At 37.8% G+C, this 17,667-nt stretch overlaps 1 protein-coding gene across 1 annotated transcript; it reads right to left on the bottom strand.

Annotated features, from left to right (window-relative positions):
• Positions 1 to 105: 105 nt before the first annotated feature.
• On the bottom strand, positions 106 to 17,464 carry SFT2D1 (SFT2 domain containing 1). Its single transcript, XM_050314643.1, has 8 exons — positions 17,305 to 17,464; positions 11,013 to 11,099; positions 8,576 to 8,658; positions 7,486 to 7,567; positions 4,944 to 4,979; positions 4,142 to 4,200; positions 2,767 to 2,796; positions 106 to 707 (listed from the first exon to the last, which is right to left on the bottom strand). Exons 1-8 carry the CDS (start codon positions 17,365 to 17,367, stop codon positions 668 to 670), a joined length of 480 nt encoding a protein of 159 aa, XP_050170600.1. The 5' UTR covers positions 17,368 to 17,464; the 3' UTR covers positions 106 to 667.
• Positions 17,465 to 17,667: the final 203 nt, after the last annotated feature.

Here is a 17,667-nt window from a genome sequence, read left to right as displayed (position 1 = left end):
TATTTTAGGCACCTTTAAAATGAATTTATTTCACAAGTCTCATTTATACATTTGCCATAAGTTCTTTTAGTAAAAAGCATTTAAGTACAAAAGTTTAAAAAATCATTTAAAATACAGTTTTTCAATAAAATCCAACAAGCATTAAACAGATCTTTCACATATCCTCATTAAGCTTTTTTCACAAGGCACTTGTACAGAACATTTCAAATGAGAAGTTAATTATAACTTACCAAATCTTTACAATGTTTATAAAACTCTGTCTTTGGGAAAACATACAGTGGATAATGTACAAACATGAATGGCACCTTGCAAATTTTAGACAGAACTGTAAATGAAATCTTTATGCATACTACCCAGATCATAGGGGCTTGCCTCCACTGAGAAATAAGCTGTTACTGGATGCAAAGTAGTTTTAAGACTACTCTGCATGAAGTATTTCAGTGTACTTTTTTGTTAAAAAAAAGCCTGGAAGTTCCAGGGTAAACACAAACAATTCACAAAATTTATTTTTAAAACTCTTTCTAGTAAAAATTATTTAATCTTTCCAAATCCAAAAGGCACAGAAAATACTAAATTGTTACTGGTTATTTCAGGAGTAGAAAAGTATAGTTTTCTGAGCAAAATTTACAGTTGGCTTCTAAAGTGGACAGTGGTTCCTGTTTATAATTTACCCTAGACAGGATGAGAAGCATTTAATCACAGCATCCCTTTAAAAAGAAAAAAAAAAGTTATTTGTTATTTTCTTTATAGACATCTCAACCATCACATATTTAAAATTAAAATACAAAAGAAACTAAAGACAAATATCAATAGTTTATTAAATGCAGGATCTGTGTGTGACCTCCTCTATTGAACTGACTAAAGCAAAGGCTCAAGCCCAACCTGAAACACAGGTCTCCCACGCTGTTTATATTCCAGCACATGCTAAAATGCAGACATTGTGTTAAGAATTGCTCTGCAGCAAACTTGGAGGCTTAGCAAAGGTCAGAGTCTTATTTCATTCAGGCTGGCCAGCAAGGGCATGGCCGAGGAATGCACCAAATCCAGACAGTCAGCAAGCCGCAGGTGCTTTGAGTCCAAACTACACTGGAGTTAAAACCATCACAGTGCAGGAAATAAAGCACAGGCTGAAGGGTTTAAAGTGCACATACTGACAGTGTAGGATGGAGAGCTGGTGCTGCCTTAAGGTTTCAAAGATCTGAAGGGCTGTATTTTTTAAATTGAAAATAAGCTGTTTTCTGACTGTTATACTTACATGACTCACTTTAATCTCATTTATTTTTCATTTTCTCAGAAAGTAACAACTTACTAAGGAGTGGAATTTGTATTCTGTTGTTAGTTAGTTTGAAAAATGAAGAAACATACCTTCGTGACTCTATTTAAAGTCACTGTAGGTATGGATTTTGGTTTTGTTGCATTTGTTGTTGTTTTCATTTGGGTTTGGTTTGAGGGGGCTTTTTTTGCCAGAGCCACAATTAACTAAAAAAACCAAGCACAAACCAACAAAACCCCCCAACAAACCCATGAACAAGTTAACTGTTTTTAAGAGTAAACCATTAATAGCTGAAAGCAAGAGAAATGCATACTTTATACAAATGACATAATACTGTTCTCTGGCACCTAACAGGGTTTAGAGCACTGTTTCTGTAAGAAAGGCAGCCTATCCAAGAAATTTATGATAGCATTCCACATAAGCAAAGAACTCAATAATCCTTAAAGAATTCACTGAATTACTAAAAGTAGCCTGTATAAAATCCAATTCTTTGGCTCATAAAATCTAATAGACAAATAAACCCAAAGAAATTAACTGATGTATGTAACCAGATCTTTTTCTGCCCAGAACTTAAAAGTACTATTGGTAGGGGAAACAAACCAAACAAACAGTGACTGGAAGCTCAACTTGCTTTCTGTAAAGAGCAGAACATTAAAAAAAAAATATTAAAAAAAAGAAGAGGAGGGAGCCTACTGAGACTGTCTCCTGGCTACTGGGAACTGCAAGAATTCAGAACACTACTTCTGAATGGGTTAGCTTGGGTTGTCAGAAATAGGAAGATGACAATTTGAAGCCTAAGTTCAGGTAAAGTGTTTTATCCACTGTAACTATCAACTACTATATAAAAAAAAAAAAAGTCCTTCCTAGATGAAATCTGAAGCTTTAAAAAAACTTGTTGGTTTGTTTTTTATAAACACAGTTGAAAGACCAAACTGCATTTTACATGAATCATTCTAGAAAAAATAGGTTCCTATAATAGGTTCTTATATTTGATTACTTGCATGTGTTTTCACTCTGTGTTTGGCTAGCTTTCATTCCCTTTTTGTACACGAGAGTGAAAACAAAGAGAAGCTTACCAAAATGAAAATTAACACAAAGCATTGCCTTTGCCTCTCCCAAAAATGATGGAGGAATTCAGAAGTAGACTTAGTAGCTGAAACTATGTCGTTCATTTGCTTTTAACTAAGACCTCAAATCTGTAAGTTGACTTTAATACCATAAAAGTCACTATTGTATCACTGTATTTTTAAATTACTGGATAACTTAAACAAGATTTTTTTTTCAGTGATGAAAACTAGAGGGAAATTTATCCAAGATAATTACTGTGCACTTTATTTGTATTTGAAGTTTGTATTAAGCATTAGTTTTGAGTTAAGCTATGTCATTTTCCAAAAATTAAAAAGGAAAGGAAGGATGTTATGTTCTTCTCACATACTTTCTTCCCAGCCTAAAGGTAATTGACTTTTGTTAAGATGAAAATTATGCAGACTCACCTTGCAAAAGGAATATATGACAGACTATACCTGAAAAAAAGAGGAAAAAAATATATTTGCAGAGTGTTTATGTATCTCCTTGAGCTGAATTATTTCACTATAATCCAGCATTAATAAAAGCAACCTGTTGTAACACAACTTTAAACAAGATTACCTATCCCATTTAATGCTTACCTGAGAAAAGATTACATATTTGGATAAGAACTAAACATACTGACAAGGATTTGGTGGTTTACTTCTCCTTGTTGTTTTTTTTTTTAACGTAGTTTATACTTTCTAATGCACGTGAACTTAAAAAACCAAGATTTATTATCACCAGACCCAAAAAGAATGCTTCTGGAAAAACTATTCACGATGATAGAGACAACTTTTTTCCAGCTTTAAAGAGAATCTGAATTACTATGCAAATATACATCTAATATTTATGTAACTCTAAATAGAGATATATGCTGTAGTATGAACAATATGCCACAACTGTGACACTCCAACAGCTGATAACTCTATTGTCCTCTGAAACTTGCTTCTCACAAGCCTCCAGGAGGTGTTTTGTTCTCATGCCCAGCCTGATCAAACTGTAGGACACTTAACAAATGCGAACTGTCTGTTGAAAACATGCAGAACACAGTCTGAGTTAGCTCTATCTAATACCAAGCATTTGCCTGGGCATAGCACAATGCCCAACAGTCCAGTTACTTGTCCTCAAACCCAAGTTCAGCATAGACAGGCTCTGTGTATTCAGGGCAAGTTCAAACAAGAACTGTGGTCACCTTGGGTCGCCTGACAGTTAGCACCAAGTAATTCACCTGGGACAAAGAGACAAAGTATGTATCTATGGAGAAAGAGGTAACTTCCAAAAGTTCTGCCAGGATTTCAGGCATTCACCTTCACTCACACATTGCCAAGCCTTGCCCGAGTGAATTTGGGTGGTCATCATAGTACCTGCCGCACTAAATTTACCCTCTCACATCCACCCACTCTTCACCCAGTGCTGCTGTGTATTCTTGAGGCAGGATGAAAATGTTTAGTTTCTTTCACTTCAAAAATGAAAAAATAGAACTCAAAAAAGAGAGAGATGCGCAGAACATACGCTTATACTGTTACTTTCACAATACAGAAAAGGCATGAGAACCTTTTTGCAATGTATTCCTTTTATAAGGCTTCAGATAAGTTCACACATTGCAGAATATACTTAAAATTGTCATTTCTGCAAGACGATTGAATATAGATTTTGTTGGAGTTACACAACCTATCTTAGAAGAACAGATTGAGGCTGGCATTTGGGTACACTTACTTGCAAAGCATGTATATATAGGTTTATAATCATGAGGGTGTAGGAACAGGGAGAAGAAATGAAAAGGAATTTTAAGAATCTTACCATGTCATTGCCAAAAACTGCAATATGCAGAATAACATCGCCAAACCTTTTTTGTTCCACTAAGTAAAAATGAAGCAAATACGGCTAGTTAGATCATTTTGCACCATTCTATACTGTAAACAATTGGAACAGTCTGTTCAATCAAAAATTGAGTTAACTGACAATGCCTAAATCATCTTAATTTGCTACTTCTTTCCTCTCTCTAACAACTCTCCATTTGTTTCATCCATCACTTCATTAGCATCATGCTATGAAAACCTTTTCTAGCTTTGAAAACACTTAACAGCATCAGTGCTACCACTCTCTCATGAGACTGTACTTCTGCAAATATGGAAGTTCATTCCATATGAATATGTCCAACAACATATTTACTTCTGTGGCATGTAGGTACAGCCAGTTTTCAATCAAAATGCTTGAAGGTACTTGTTCTGCTGTTGTCTTAATCAGCTTAATATTCTGCAGCCATGGCTTCTGAAGACCACTACATATTCTCTGATATTTTCTGACATCACTGAAATGAAACAATATTTTAACTTGCTTTTCTTAGTTTTTATTCCAGAGGTCTGCAGACTGAACCTGAAGCTCTAGCTTTTGTATTCTCATCTACATCACAAGCAGGTGGAAGGGTGCGTTTGATTTTACAGCCAGCAGACTCATCACTCCACCTAAACTAAACTGCACCTGACAACAGAAACACCACACACAAAGCTCATCTTTCCTCCACAATTGAACTATACACAATACAATTAATAAACTAATGAAGATAGATTGCTTTTTAGAGGAATAAAGTGTTCTCACTTACCCAGAATACAGCACATAGAGTCAATAGTAGGCAAAGCTGGGGTGAGATGAAAGGAGAGACAAAAAACCCCAGAATGAATACTCAAATACACAGCAAAGCAAATACAGTAACTGTTCTCATGTTTGAAATGGGCAACCAGCATTTTCAGAATTCACTTATGAAACACACAGAGCTAAAGCCTGTCACACAGTGACTATCATGTTGAACTCCATGTAAAGTGTGTTTTCCAAAGCACAGTATGAGATACGGAAGGCCAGGAGGGCTGGGACAAGACAAGTCTTGGAAGAAAAAGGAGTAAGAAATTGACTTCAAGAACCAGGAGGAGTATAACCAGGTGTATGTAGCCTTATGTGTAGGTCTATTAAGAGGTGGGGTTAGATGATAAAGCTTGATTGAAAGCAACCAGTCTGGGAGCTGCTACTCTATTATTTCAGTACATATTATCATTTTGAATCTAGTATTCGTAACAACCATCTCTGACAAGAAAGGTATGTGCATCACTACAAACAACCCATTATTAAAAACATCCATTCACCATTACAGTATCTGGCAAACAGAGGCTATACTTCATCTGCCAGTGCTTTTTTATCCTCTGACAGTAATGAAGCGCCCACTAGGAAGCAGCTGGCTCAGACACAGTGAAAATGCTCATGTGAAGCTTTGTTCAAGGTACTGCTATACTTTTAAGGATCATTACAATGATATATTTGGTTTACTATGCCAAGTAATCACAGCCATTCGTTGAAGCTTAATCATCAATTTGAACTTTTCCACTAAATCTCATCTGGCTTCCTCCATTTGTCATTGCACATAGCAGAAACCAGAAAAACCTTTAAATTCATTTTCACTGAAAAAAATTTGTTGGTTTTCTATTGAAAGAAACATAACAGACTCTTGAAATTTTCCAAACGTGTTTGTGATTCCTGAACTGCCTACAACTCTAGCTTTGTGTGAGGATGGGGATTAAAATAGTCAAATGCATAAAAAGTTTTCAAAACTTTGTAAATTTTCCAGTTCTTCTCCGTTTTACTGAAATTTTCTATTCTAACAGTCTTAGCTCTCATCCAGTGTTCATGTTCACTATTCGGTGAAACCTTTCATTCCATCTTTTCCAAACCTTGTTGGTAGCTCCTTTGCACAGCTAGGAAGGTCTGTGGTGTTTTCTCTACTCTCTTTTCTCTTTCCATTTCCCTGATGTGTATTGTTTCTACAGCCTTCAAAGCAAGTTATTGTCTTTGTCACCATATCTGAGCATCATGGATAACAGGATCATCAGAGCAAAATTATTTTGGTGCCTGCTGTTTTTAAGGGTCTGGCTTAGGCTCTCAGTTTCACCAGAAAAAAGCCCACAGCTGTAAAGTGTTGCAGAATTCATGCTCAGCAAACACAGACTCTTAGAGAGCTGGAGATATCCTTGGACATTTTTACTGCAGACCTATGAAACTTAGCTTCCCTAGGACTTGTAACTTGGTTGTAAAAGATGGCAAAACAAAACAAAAAAACCCCAAACCAAACCAAACCAAGCTCGGAGTGCAAGCTAAGGATCACGTGACTTTCCCAAAAGATATGGGCAAACACGAGCTTCCTAAATAAGATTCTTTTTTTTTTTTTTTAATATCGGTATGCGAGAGGACATACCCATATGAAAGCCATTCAGAAAAAATTTGCACCCACATCAGCTCTAATCAAGTAGAAAAAAAGTTGTATGATAGGGAGAATAAGAATAGACAACTACATTTAAAAAATAAAAGTTGAAACTAATCAGGAGGAACAAGAGAGAAATTAAATACAAAACAACAGAGGAGCAAGAAGGGCAGAAAACTTGTTTTGAAGTACCTAATATAGAGCTTTGGGATAGGAATTCTGACATTGGGGATGGGGAGTTTTTTCCATCCCCCTGAAAGAAGAAATAATGGTCATGGAAGTAAAGGAGCCAGGGATGTCACAATGGAGAATCATGAAGCTGAACATGTGACTTCCCACACTCTGGGGGAAATAAATTATTTTTCTCCATTGCTTTGAAAGCGCTGAACCACTAACCTTTACAGACAGAGCTGCAGCCAACAAACAACTGTCAAGCTACACTTGGGTGACCACTGACTTTTCACAGTAGCTAAAATGTCTCTCTCTCGCCTTGTTCTTGAAGTAAATTTATTTTATACAATAAATTAAAATTTATTTTTTATTGAATTTAAATTTTATTTTTAATTTAATTATATTTATTTAAAATTTATTTTAGAAATTTTTTAAATTTTATTTTAGAAAATAAATTAAAAATAATCAACCTACTATTAGCATTTCGTAACAATTATTCAGTAAAAAGAACATTTCACTCCAAATGATTAATTAAAAAAACCCCATAAGCAACAAAAACACAGGCTCATAGAAAGGAGCTAGATAATTTCTATGACATATAGAGCTAAACAGCTTAACTGTTATTTCTCAGTACAAAGAAATAACCTCCCTTTAGAAAAGCTTCAAATTTAGCTCTGAGGCTAAAGGAAAACTTTTTAATAAAAGGAAGCAAAGATAGTATATTTACCAGCATCACAATTGTAGCTATTAATCGTTTTGGATCAAACATTGCTTTCAATTGCTTCAGTGGCCCCATCAGGAAACATGTACTAATAGGAGAGAAAAAAAAAAAACAAAACAAATGAATGGGAAACACTCAGCTTTGCTTACCTCCGGTATTGATTTTTTGTTCTGTTTGAGTATGAGTTGTAATTGTTCTACAAATGAGATTTGATTTCAGTATAGAAATTTTTGTCTCCTAACAAATTTGTTGAGGAAAAGCAGTACATCTTCACATTTCTCAAATGTTAATGTCACATGACCAGAGCTTTAACAGATTAACAATGCTTTGATTCAAGAATTAAGTCATTTGACTAAAGTAATAGAATCCAGGAAAGTCAAGACCAGACTCCACGGGGTTTGAGCCCCATGACCATGCTTCAACTATACTAAGGTAATAAAAGAAGGAGGACAAACAGAAACTGAAAATACTGCATGGACATTGTTTCTCACATGTTTTTCAAACTGTGAAAGAAAATTTTTTGATCCTAAGAGTTCCCTTCTGCAAATCTTTTAAGACTGTTATATGGAATACTTCAAAGAATTAAATTGTTTAAAAATACACTGTGGATGATTTTTAGGTTCTGCTTTTGGCCTTACAATCAAAACAAGGATTTCCTGAACATCTCCTTTTCAAAGAATTTTCTCTTGAGAGAGAAACAGGATGATCTCTCTGTTAAAAGCAAAAAGCTCCTTGCAATAAGAAAGCATCCACACAATGGTCATACTACCACCTTGTCCCTAAAACTGAGGCACTTCTGCACCTGGCAGAAGGACGTAGCTGTAAGAAGTATAAAGCATGCAATCAGCAATTTGTTACTCATACTTCAGATAGCAGTTGTGATGTGTCCACAAAACAAGCATGTAAGATAACTAATAGTCAACAATTATGACAGTGTTAAATCTGTTAAATAAACAAGTTTTTATATTATCATTTCAATATGAAAACAATGTTGTTTATACACAACATAAACAGACACCATTCTAGAGCAAAAGCAAATGGAAATGTAGATGAAAAGGAGGGTACTCTTCTAAGAACCATAACTAAGAAATCGTACCTGGCTAACGCAGCAATATTTCCCAGGGTGTAGAACACTGCAAAAAGTTTGATCCCGTTTGGGAGCCATAGCAATGCTGTTCCCTATAAAAGACAGGTTATTTATATGTTTGCAATTAGTTAATTGCAATTTTTTAGATTTTATAGTCTATAAATATATTTTCAGACTACGAAGAGCATCATTCTGACCTAACGCTAGCAGAGTACTCTGCTCTCAGAGCTGCAGCAGTCACTACTCATCATACTTCTACTGCCACCTACTGGCAAAACAACGTGTTGGTTTACCGTACTTCACAATATCTTTACAACTAGGCAATATTTGTTTATATTGTTTAACACAGTTACTTGTACTGGTTATATGCTATTTACAGCACTTTCAGTTTTGTTACAGTGCCCCACTGTACATCCTGCACCTCCACACACAAAGGATAAAATGTCTTAAAACTCCACTAATATTCACCATCTCCTCCTCCAATCTACCATCTGGTTCTGTAGTCTAATACACACTAAGGCTGACTAGAAACATTTTAGAACACTTACTTCCAGACATCTCTTATTTCCACTAAACACAAAAAAATCCAAACCCTTCTGCTGATTACAGTTACCTATGATGATCAGAGAGAAATGGAATCATAGAATGGTTTGGGTTAGAAGGACCTCAAAGATCACCTAGTTACAACCCCCCTGCCACGGGCAGGGACACCTCCCACTGGACTGAGTTGCTCGATGCCCCATCCAACCCAGCCTTGTGGCATCCACCACATCCCTGGGCAACCTGTTTCAGCACTTCATACTAAAGAATTTCTTCCATATATCTAACCTAAATGTCCCCACTTTCAGTTTGTACCCATCACTCCTTATTGTATCACTACAGTTCCTGATGAAGAGTCCCTCCCTAACTTCCTTGCAGGCCCCTTTCAGATACTGGAAAGCTGCTATGAGGTCTCCATGCAACCTTCTCTTCTCCAGGCTGAACAACCCCAATCTTCTCAGCCTGTTAGAGCCTAAATGGAGCCTAAGCTAGAAGCAAAACAAGCTGTGATGTGGACACTGTGTCCTGGGGGGAAAAAAAAAAAAAAAGGCAACTATATTCTACCCAATTGCAATTTTAGTGCAAATCTGTGGTGTCAGTTTGCACAGTAGAAGTAGCTATGGAAAGCTGAAAGAAAAGAGTGTAGCTCTATTCTACAATGAAAGCTACAGCCACTTTGCAAAGATTTGATTAAAGAAAAAACACCACCTTCAATTTTCATCGGCCAAGAACTTAAAAAATTTACCAAAAGGTCCATAATCGGAATGAAAAGAAGGTGGAGTTGACAGGTCTCTCTTATGTGGAAAAGCTTAGCTAGGAAGCTAAATTCTACAAGACGTGAGGTTCACAAACACACTACTCAGAGTTTTGACTGTTACCACGCTCAAGATAATTCAAGGAAGCTTTAAGAAACCAAGATCCAAAAGCCCTTTATCTGCTGTTTCATAGTATTACACCATGGGATACAGAACAGACACAAAGTTTAAATACTAAGAAAAAAAAAAAAGCAGCAAAATCAGTGATGTTAACATGCCCAGAAATAGATGTTAAAGCACAAATGTGGTGTATAGTAAAATTTGTGATTATACTGGTTAAATAGGGGGGGGGGGGTGTTAATGTCAGGGAGAGGGATTCAACCAAACCTAAAAAAGGGCTATCCAATCTTGAGCTCCCTCCCTAGAACTTGCTCCCTCTCCAACACAAGTATGTGGCCAGAGATGTCACCGTACTTGGCATAGATATCAATATGGAAAATACCACTCTCTATTTCCTTTATTGATCTGATTACTATTTAAATAAAATTTCTCACAGGTAAGAGTGCCAGATTGTGATTAACCAAAACAATTAACAGATCTCAACTTTTAACTGCAGGCTTGAGACTCCTGCCAGCCCCTCAAGTTCAAGAACGAATAAATGATTTGCTGACTCTAAGAACACCAGGAATGCAGCAGGATTTTCAAATGTCAATATAGTACCACAGTTATCACCTATTGATTTGTTAGGTGTGATAGGTTACACTTGTGGTTTCTTCACCCTTTAGAAACCTTTCAAGCCTAGCCTCTTTTCCCCTTTTATTGAAGGGAATAAAAATAAGATGGGTACACACCCCTAGTACACCAGTAACAAATCTACATTTTGTCAGTCTTCAAACCTTTTAGTAAGAAAATCTATGATACTACAATAATAATGCTCTCTGCTGTGAGTGGAAGAAAAATGGTAAAATTGTAATTTAGAGAGCAACAGCCCTACATGCCAATAATACATTTAATGTCCAGGTAAATTTATGGATAAAAAATTCAGAATACAGAATAAAGCAAACACAGAATCACATATAAAGTGTGAATATGAATGAAGTTCTACTGTAGAACAGTAGTAAAGCACAGGGAAAAATCCACTCTTTACTTACAAGAAAAGAGCACACGATGCCAGCAACAAAGCATATGGCAAACCATCTGACTCGAGTACCAAAGCTGAGTGTTGAGGCATCAAGGACCTTAACAGGAAGAGAGGGGAAAAAAGAGGATATTACAAAGTCAGTTTTGAACAATCTAAAGGAAATTTTTCCTTTAACACTGAAGTCCTTAATTTCAAACAAAATATTTGTTTAGCCAGAAGCAGTCATTTTACCTTAACAGACACTTGCATATTAATTCTTTCACAGTGCAAAATTTTATTAGCAATCTGGAAACATACTTCCAAAACAAACAAAAAGGACAAAACTCATGAAGGTATATCCTGGCATTCAAGCAATACTACCCCACTTTCAAACACTTTCTTTTTACCATTCAAGTGAAAATTATCACAATTGTACCAAAGCAAAAGAATGGATGAACCTTCTAGCAATTTGCAGTGGAATATATCTATTTGTGCAGCACAACAACATGTAGGTTCCTATGAATATTACTTCCTTTTCCTGTTACTAGACATGATCCCTTGAACATACTATTACCAGTATCCACCACAAGCATTATGACTCTGCTTCAATTACTGTTCCTTACAGGGTGAAGGTGTAAGCAGATTAACACAAAGCTTGTCTCATCAGACAGCTAACCTGCTGAAAGAGATTATTTTACTTCCTCCTTCTCCAGAGTGACTCCAGAACCTGTAAGACTCCCCTAATGAGCTGAACTAGGTGACACAACTCACAACGTGGGAAAAGGACTAGTGTTCCTTCTATTCTGATGACTTAGTCCTAATGAGCCAAATCAGCTCTTCAAGCTGTCAGAAAAGCCACAGTGCTGATGTAAAGAAAGAGGCAGGGCCACAGAGCTGGTAGAACAGTCTCCTTCAGCAGCAGTGATTTGTTAATATGCTCAGGTCATCTTCCCCACCCATGCTGTAAGAACAATGTATTTCAGCTTACTCCAGGTCACTACAATTAAATATACTTTCTATTCTAAACTGGCCTATTAAGTGAAGCATTGCCTCAGCTTACATCAGATGATTATAAAAAGCCAACTTTCCTATCTGTTCAGATGACACAAGCAAACTTGCCCTCTTGTTATCTAGTCTACAGATATTTTAATCAAGTTTTATTAACCAAATATACAAGTTAGGTATGATGTTTCTCCTACTCTCTGGAGAAATTTCTCTTTCAGGCAGTGGTAAATGGACCAATGAAATTTGATTACTACTTAGAACAATTTCACATCTGTACAAATGAAGAATCCATATCTAGTTTAATAAAAAAAAGTGCCACAGGAAAAGCACATGTATATGTGTTGGGATGAATCATCATCTGAATATATGTCAACAAGGAACAGCTGGAACTATTTTCTTTATAAACTTTTATAAAAAAATGAGTCATCTTATTTAATAAAATTAAATACTTGGAATACTTTTTTAAGAAGGGGGACTAGAGTAGTAAAAATAATCTTTTACACCGGCTTACTGCCTGAGCAGACACAGAGCTGGGATACCCTATGGTTCTGAGTTTTCTTTCCTCTTCTCTGTGTTCAGCAATTAAGACAGAACTTCTCAAAGGTCAGAAGATGCAGCTTACCTTGTTAGGTCCAACACTTTATCCTTATGTATGCATTAAGGAAACAGACAAAAACAGTAACTGAAAGATGGTTTAGTATTGGAAATCATATTTGATAGTCACAGTCCTACACATGTACAAAGTGTAGGAGGAGCACACAGGACATAGCTGAAGATATCCACTTCAATCACACTTTTAGTTACACCTATTCAGGCAACTGATCACAAGCACACACATAGAAAAAAAGGAGTAAAAATCCTTTCCATCCCTGCTCAGAAATGAAGTGTGGAGAGGCCAAGACTATCAGTAAACCCAACATACACATTTCAGATTGCCTAGAAAGCACATAAAGGATGAAGATAAATCATTTATTCAGGTGTATCAGGCACATTGCTGCCACTTACCAATATTCTACCTCTAATCTTAATATCTACGGTGCTCCTGAAATTACTAACAGGAAATTTCATTCTTCATATAAATTTGTAAACAGCTTTATCTTCATCTAAATCCCTAACAGTTGAGTTGAAAAAAATACAAATACAAGAAACAAGAGAACCGTACAAGGGCTTGAAGCAAAAAATGCCACAAGATTTAAAATATGATTTTAAAACTAGTTTGATATATTTTATGGATTTATTTCTTAAAAACTTAGATTGACAATACATGCACATGAGCTACAGGAAGACAGGCTGTGGCATGAGGGCTGCCAGAGCACCACAACATAGCATCCTCTGTAATAATAAATTAATTGGCATTAAAATGAAGGCTAATCGTCCAACCATTCCCAATGCCGTCACCATTTATGTGGTGAAGCTGAACCTAGATGATGCAGTGTTTGAAATCCTGAAACTAGAGACGCATTTTCTTAGTCCCTGATACCTAGGAGTATCTCTTAGAGGAGTCTGAGGGGATACTCCATTGCAGTCTACAGCTTCCTCATGAGGGGAAGTGGAGGGGTAGACACTGATCTCTTCTCTGTGGTGACCAGTGACAGGACCCAAGGGAACGGCCTGAAGTTGTGTCAGGGGAGGTTTAGGTTGGATATTAAGAAAAGGTTCTTCACCCAGAGGATGGGTGAAGTTGACAGAGTTCAAGATGCATTTGGACAATGCTCTCAGGCACATGGTGTGATTCTTGGGGATGTCCTGTGCAGGGCCAGGAGTTGGACTCAGTGATTCTTGTGCGTCTCTTCTAACTCAGGAAATTCTATGATTAATACTTCTGAGGTTTCATGGAAGCAATGGAACTTGCTGGAAAAGTTGAGTGACAGGTACATAGCTCAGCTACGTAAACCACAGACATCAGCTTGTGCTAAAGTGCCAGGCTATAATCTGTAAAAGCTGAGGACCTGTCACAGCGTGTGTCTATTCTGCCACACGTGCTGCAGGAGCAGTAATGTCTATACGAGGGACCACGAGACATCCTGAAGTAACAGTTTAGCTTCTCAGAGACTATGAAACGGAACCTTATGAATAAGTAAGTCTAAGCTGACCCTGCAACACAAGCAGCAAACAATGCGAGGGTGATTAGGATCTTTTTTTCCTGTGTCTGACATAAACCGTACAGCTAATCCCAGATTTCAGATAAAAAGAGTTGACATTGCAGTCTGTGATATTAGCATTAGCAGAAGCTTTTACTTAAAAGACTGAAAAAATTGCCAGGCAAGTTCCATATCTGGGGAAAGATTCATATGGAGAACTAGACAGTAGTGGTGGCAAGGGAGTTCCTGTAAAACACACCCCTCTTGCTGTACTGTTATCAGCTTGTTTCTAAGAAGAAAAGAAAAAAGAAACTGAAATCAGCAAATGGTAATCCTTAGTTTTCTGTAGCTAAGCTTTAATGCCAATCTCCTGGGCAAGAAGCAAAGATTTTTATTCACTGGTTATTTCAAGCTAATACTGTGTCAAAGAAATGACCAAGACATCCAGAAACTAAGAGGAAACCTAAGTGGAAACTGGAATCTGTAAGGGAGACTTCCTGAATCATAAGGAACAGTCTTGCAATAGTCCGATACACAAGCTGCAAGTGACGGGGTAACACCATCTTTGCTGAACAGTTTGCACAGTAAACAAAATGAATAATAATCTGCAAGGCTGCCTCTAATCAAAAATACTTCTTGTGGTTCTGAACATCTACCTAAGCTCCCTCCATATATTAATGATCATATAAAAGTTTTCCATGTGGGCAAATAGAAAAGCAGAAACATTTTATTTTACAAGTTTTAAGAAATATTCTAGAACTTTATTATTAGCAACTACATCTTTTCTTGGTGGTAAATTTAAGATTATGCAAGCAATGGAGAAAAATCAAACAAATGTTGTGTAAATTGCCGAATTGAGTTTCTAAGAAATATTTTTTAAATATTTAAAGAGATATTTTCATCTTTCCCTAACAGACTTCGTTATATATATTTATGTTATCACCAGAGAGTTAAATATAAGAAATGTAAATATCTGGTCTATTCCTCCTTGCTGAAATCTTGTTGAATGCTTTAAGCAGCTGTCAGCTGACATGAAACTTAGCCAATGCATCACATGGACTGATTTTATTTTAGTTTTGGTATTGATAAAACTAAAAAGCATAATGTTGTCCTGACATCATCAGTACACTGGCATACTTACAATTTATTACTGATCTTTTTTGATAATGAATCCCTTTAATTCATTTTCTATAATATATTTAGAGTAATGGATCTAACTGCAGCAAGAAACAAGAGTTGGTTTAGAAAGTACAGAACTCCAGTGAATCATAAGACAGTTGTTTCATTATATACTTTTCTTCTACTTAGCAGGAATTTCTACTGCCTTCATGCTAATGGTTCTGTAAAAATCAAGGAGAAAAACACAGAGATATCTATAGACATGAACCATATGATAGCTATTACACAAGTGTCAGCTATTCCAAAGAGAGGGTCATTGTTTTTAACTAAACACATGACGCAGTTCCAGAAAGATCACTACAACAGTTGAAGATTTTACACACAAAATGCATAACCTTATACTTTCTTTCACAACCTTACCTCTTAAAAAGTGTTCTTCTCTTCATGGGTGCTTATACTTTTCTGTTCTACTACACACATTTTAAAAATAGTCAGCACCATTCAGTTATAGCTTTAGTGAATGTCACGTATGAATTTTCTCACTAAAAAGAGGCTTGATTTCCAGTGTTTTACAAACACATTGCTACTTTGAGAGGAACCTACAGATGAGAAATTGCCTAAGCACTTGATTTTTTTCTTTCTCTTTCTTTTTTTTTTTTTTTTTTTTTTTTTTAAAGATCTTTCTGGTTATGCCAAAGACATATTTATATGTTTTCTTCTATCAGGTACTGGACAGGCTTTAAATATAGGCACATCTTTTATTACTTAAAGTCTTCTCTGGCTATAACACTATCATTACATGCTACAGTGAAATCATATATAATTTAATTACTGACATTTAACAAGTAACACACTATTAGCTCAGTTCTCTCCTCAGCATATATACCTCAAATATAAAAATATTAGGGATGTAGGCTTTTATCTGCTGATCATTGCTTTAAACATTACAGCATCAACCTCTGTCTCACTAACAGGCCTCACATGAAATGTGCCTAGTAGTGGCAGATTAATTAATTCTCTTGGAACTGAGTTGAGATTAATGGAAATGTAAGTATTTGTTTGATAATCTTGAGACAAGACCAGAAGGTGAAGAATCCCTCCCAAATGCTGGCAGCCAGTTCTGATGTGAAAGCGCAGATTCTACACTGCTTCCAGAATTAGGTGTGGACAAAATTTAGCTGTTTTACTGTGGCAAAGAGGCCAAGTTCTTAAACCTTGAAGACCAGCAGCAACTCAGTGCAAAACCAAATGAAGCATGTCAACAGCGAGCTGCTAGGACCAGTATTATGCCAGCTCTGCTCAGGCTGTGCAGGTTCACCACGGTTTGCTAGCTGCTGTCAGACACAGGCTGCTCTACATTCCTGCTTCCTCCACTACGCTCCAGCACCCTGCAGCAAGCAGTATCGAGATATTCCTTGATGTGGGGCACTCTGACCTGCAGTCACACCGATTAAGAGGGAGCTGATGGAATAAATGGTTCTTTGTAAGTATGCTCAGTTTTGCTTCAGCCTAGAGATTAATTCTCAGGAATGTGCGGTGTTCAAACGCAGTAAAACTGAAACAAAGAGATGAGGAAGATAGCGGGAAGGAAATACGCAAGTTAAGTTGTACTTGAGGAGTATGGCGCAAAAAGTAACTTCAGCACAACATACACAAAACGATCTTTGTCTGAAGAAAACCTTTCTTTGCTTTTGCAAATTCAAAGGCACAAGGAAATGGAGAAGCAATTTACACAGAATCACAGAAGGGGTCAGGTTGGAAGAAGGGACCACAGTGGGCGGCGATTTGGTCCAAACCCCTTGCTTAAGCAGGGTCGTCCTAGAGCACAACCAGACCCTTCTTTAGAACGAAAATCTGTTGTCTGACTGATCGAGCACCAAGGCCGGGCAGCAGGAGCACACACGACACAAGGAGACCCCGCCACCTCAAAGCCAGACCTGACAAAACAAAACCTAATGACCCCAAGCCACCAACAGAACAAAAAAGCTTCACACGACAGGAATCTGCCAAAACTCATACACCGCCCAGGCCTTGGTGCCCACAGCCCCCCGTCCTTCGGCGCACGCAGAAAACTTTTCGGGGAGGGGGCAGGGAGGACAGGCCCTCGCCGGGCGGTACCTGCGCCGTCAGTCCCTGCTCCTCGTCGTCCTGCCCGGCCAGCACCCGCCGCAGCTTCTCCATGCCGGCCCTCCCTCCCTCCGGTCGGGCCGGGCCACGCCGGGGAACGGGACGGGACGGGACGGGACGGGACGGGACAGAGGCCGCTCCCCCTCCGGCCCCCGGCCCAGCCTGGAAGTGACGGGCCGCGCCTGCGCGCTGGGGCGGCCGCCCCGCTGTGGGAGGTTCCCGGGCGGCGCTCCCGGGAGCCCGGGTGGGACGGGCGTGGGAGCCGCCTGGAGCGGGGTGGGCCCCTCTGCAGCCCCCGGCGGGGGCAGTGGGGAGGAAGAAGGGTTTTTCAGCCTGCATGAGCGCGGTGGTGCG

Source organism: Myiozetetes cayanensis, unplaced genomic scaffold (genome assembly GCF_022539395.1).
Source record: "Myiozetetes cayanensis isolate MyiCay16 unplaced genomic scaffold, myiCay2020 scf2-11, whole genome shotgun sequence".
NCBI classification, from domain to species: Eukaryota; Metazoa; Chordata; class Aves; order Passeriformes; family Tyrannidae; genus Myiozetetes; species Myiozetetes cayanensis.
The sequence above is the reverse complement of the archived record's forward strand: the minus strand, read 5'-3'. Positions and strand labels throughout refer to the sequence as shown.

Coding starts and splice junctions, on each gene's coding strand:
- SFT2D1 (XM_050314643.1), bottom strand. CDS start 17,367: ATGGAGAAGCTGCGGCGGGTGCTGGCCGGGCAGGACGACGAGGAGCAG. Junction 11,100..17,304: donor AGCAGGGACTGACGGCGCAG/GTACCGCCCGGC, acceptor CTTCCTGTTAAG/GTCCTTGATGCCTCAACACT. Junction 4,980..7,485: donor TAGCTACAATTGTGATGCTG/GTAAATATACTA, acceptor ATCTCACCCCAG/CTTTGCCTACTATTGACTCT.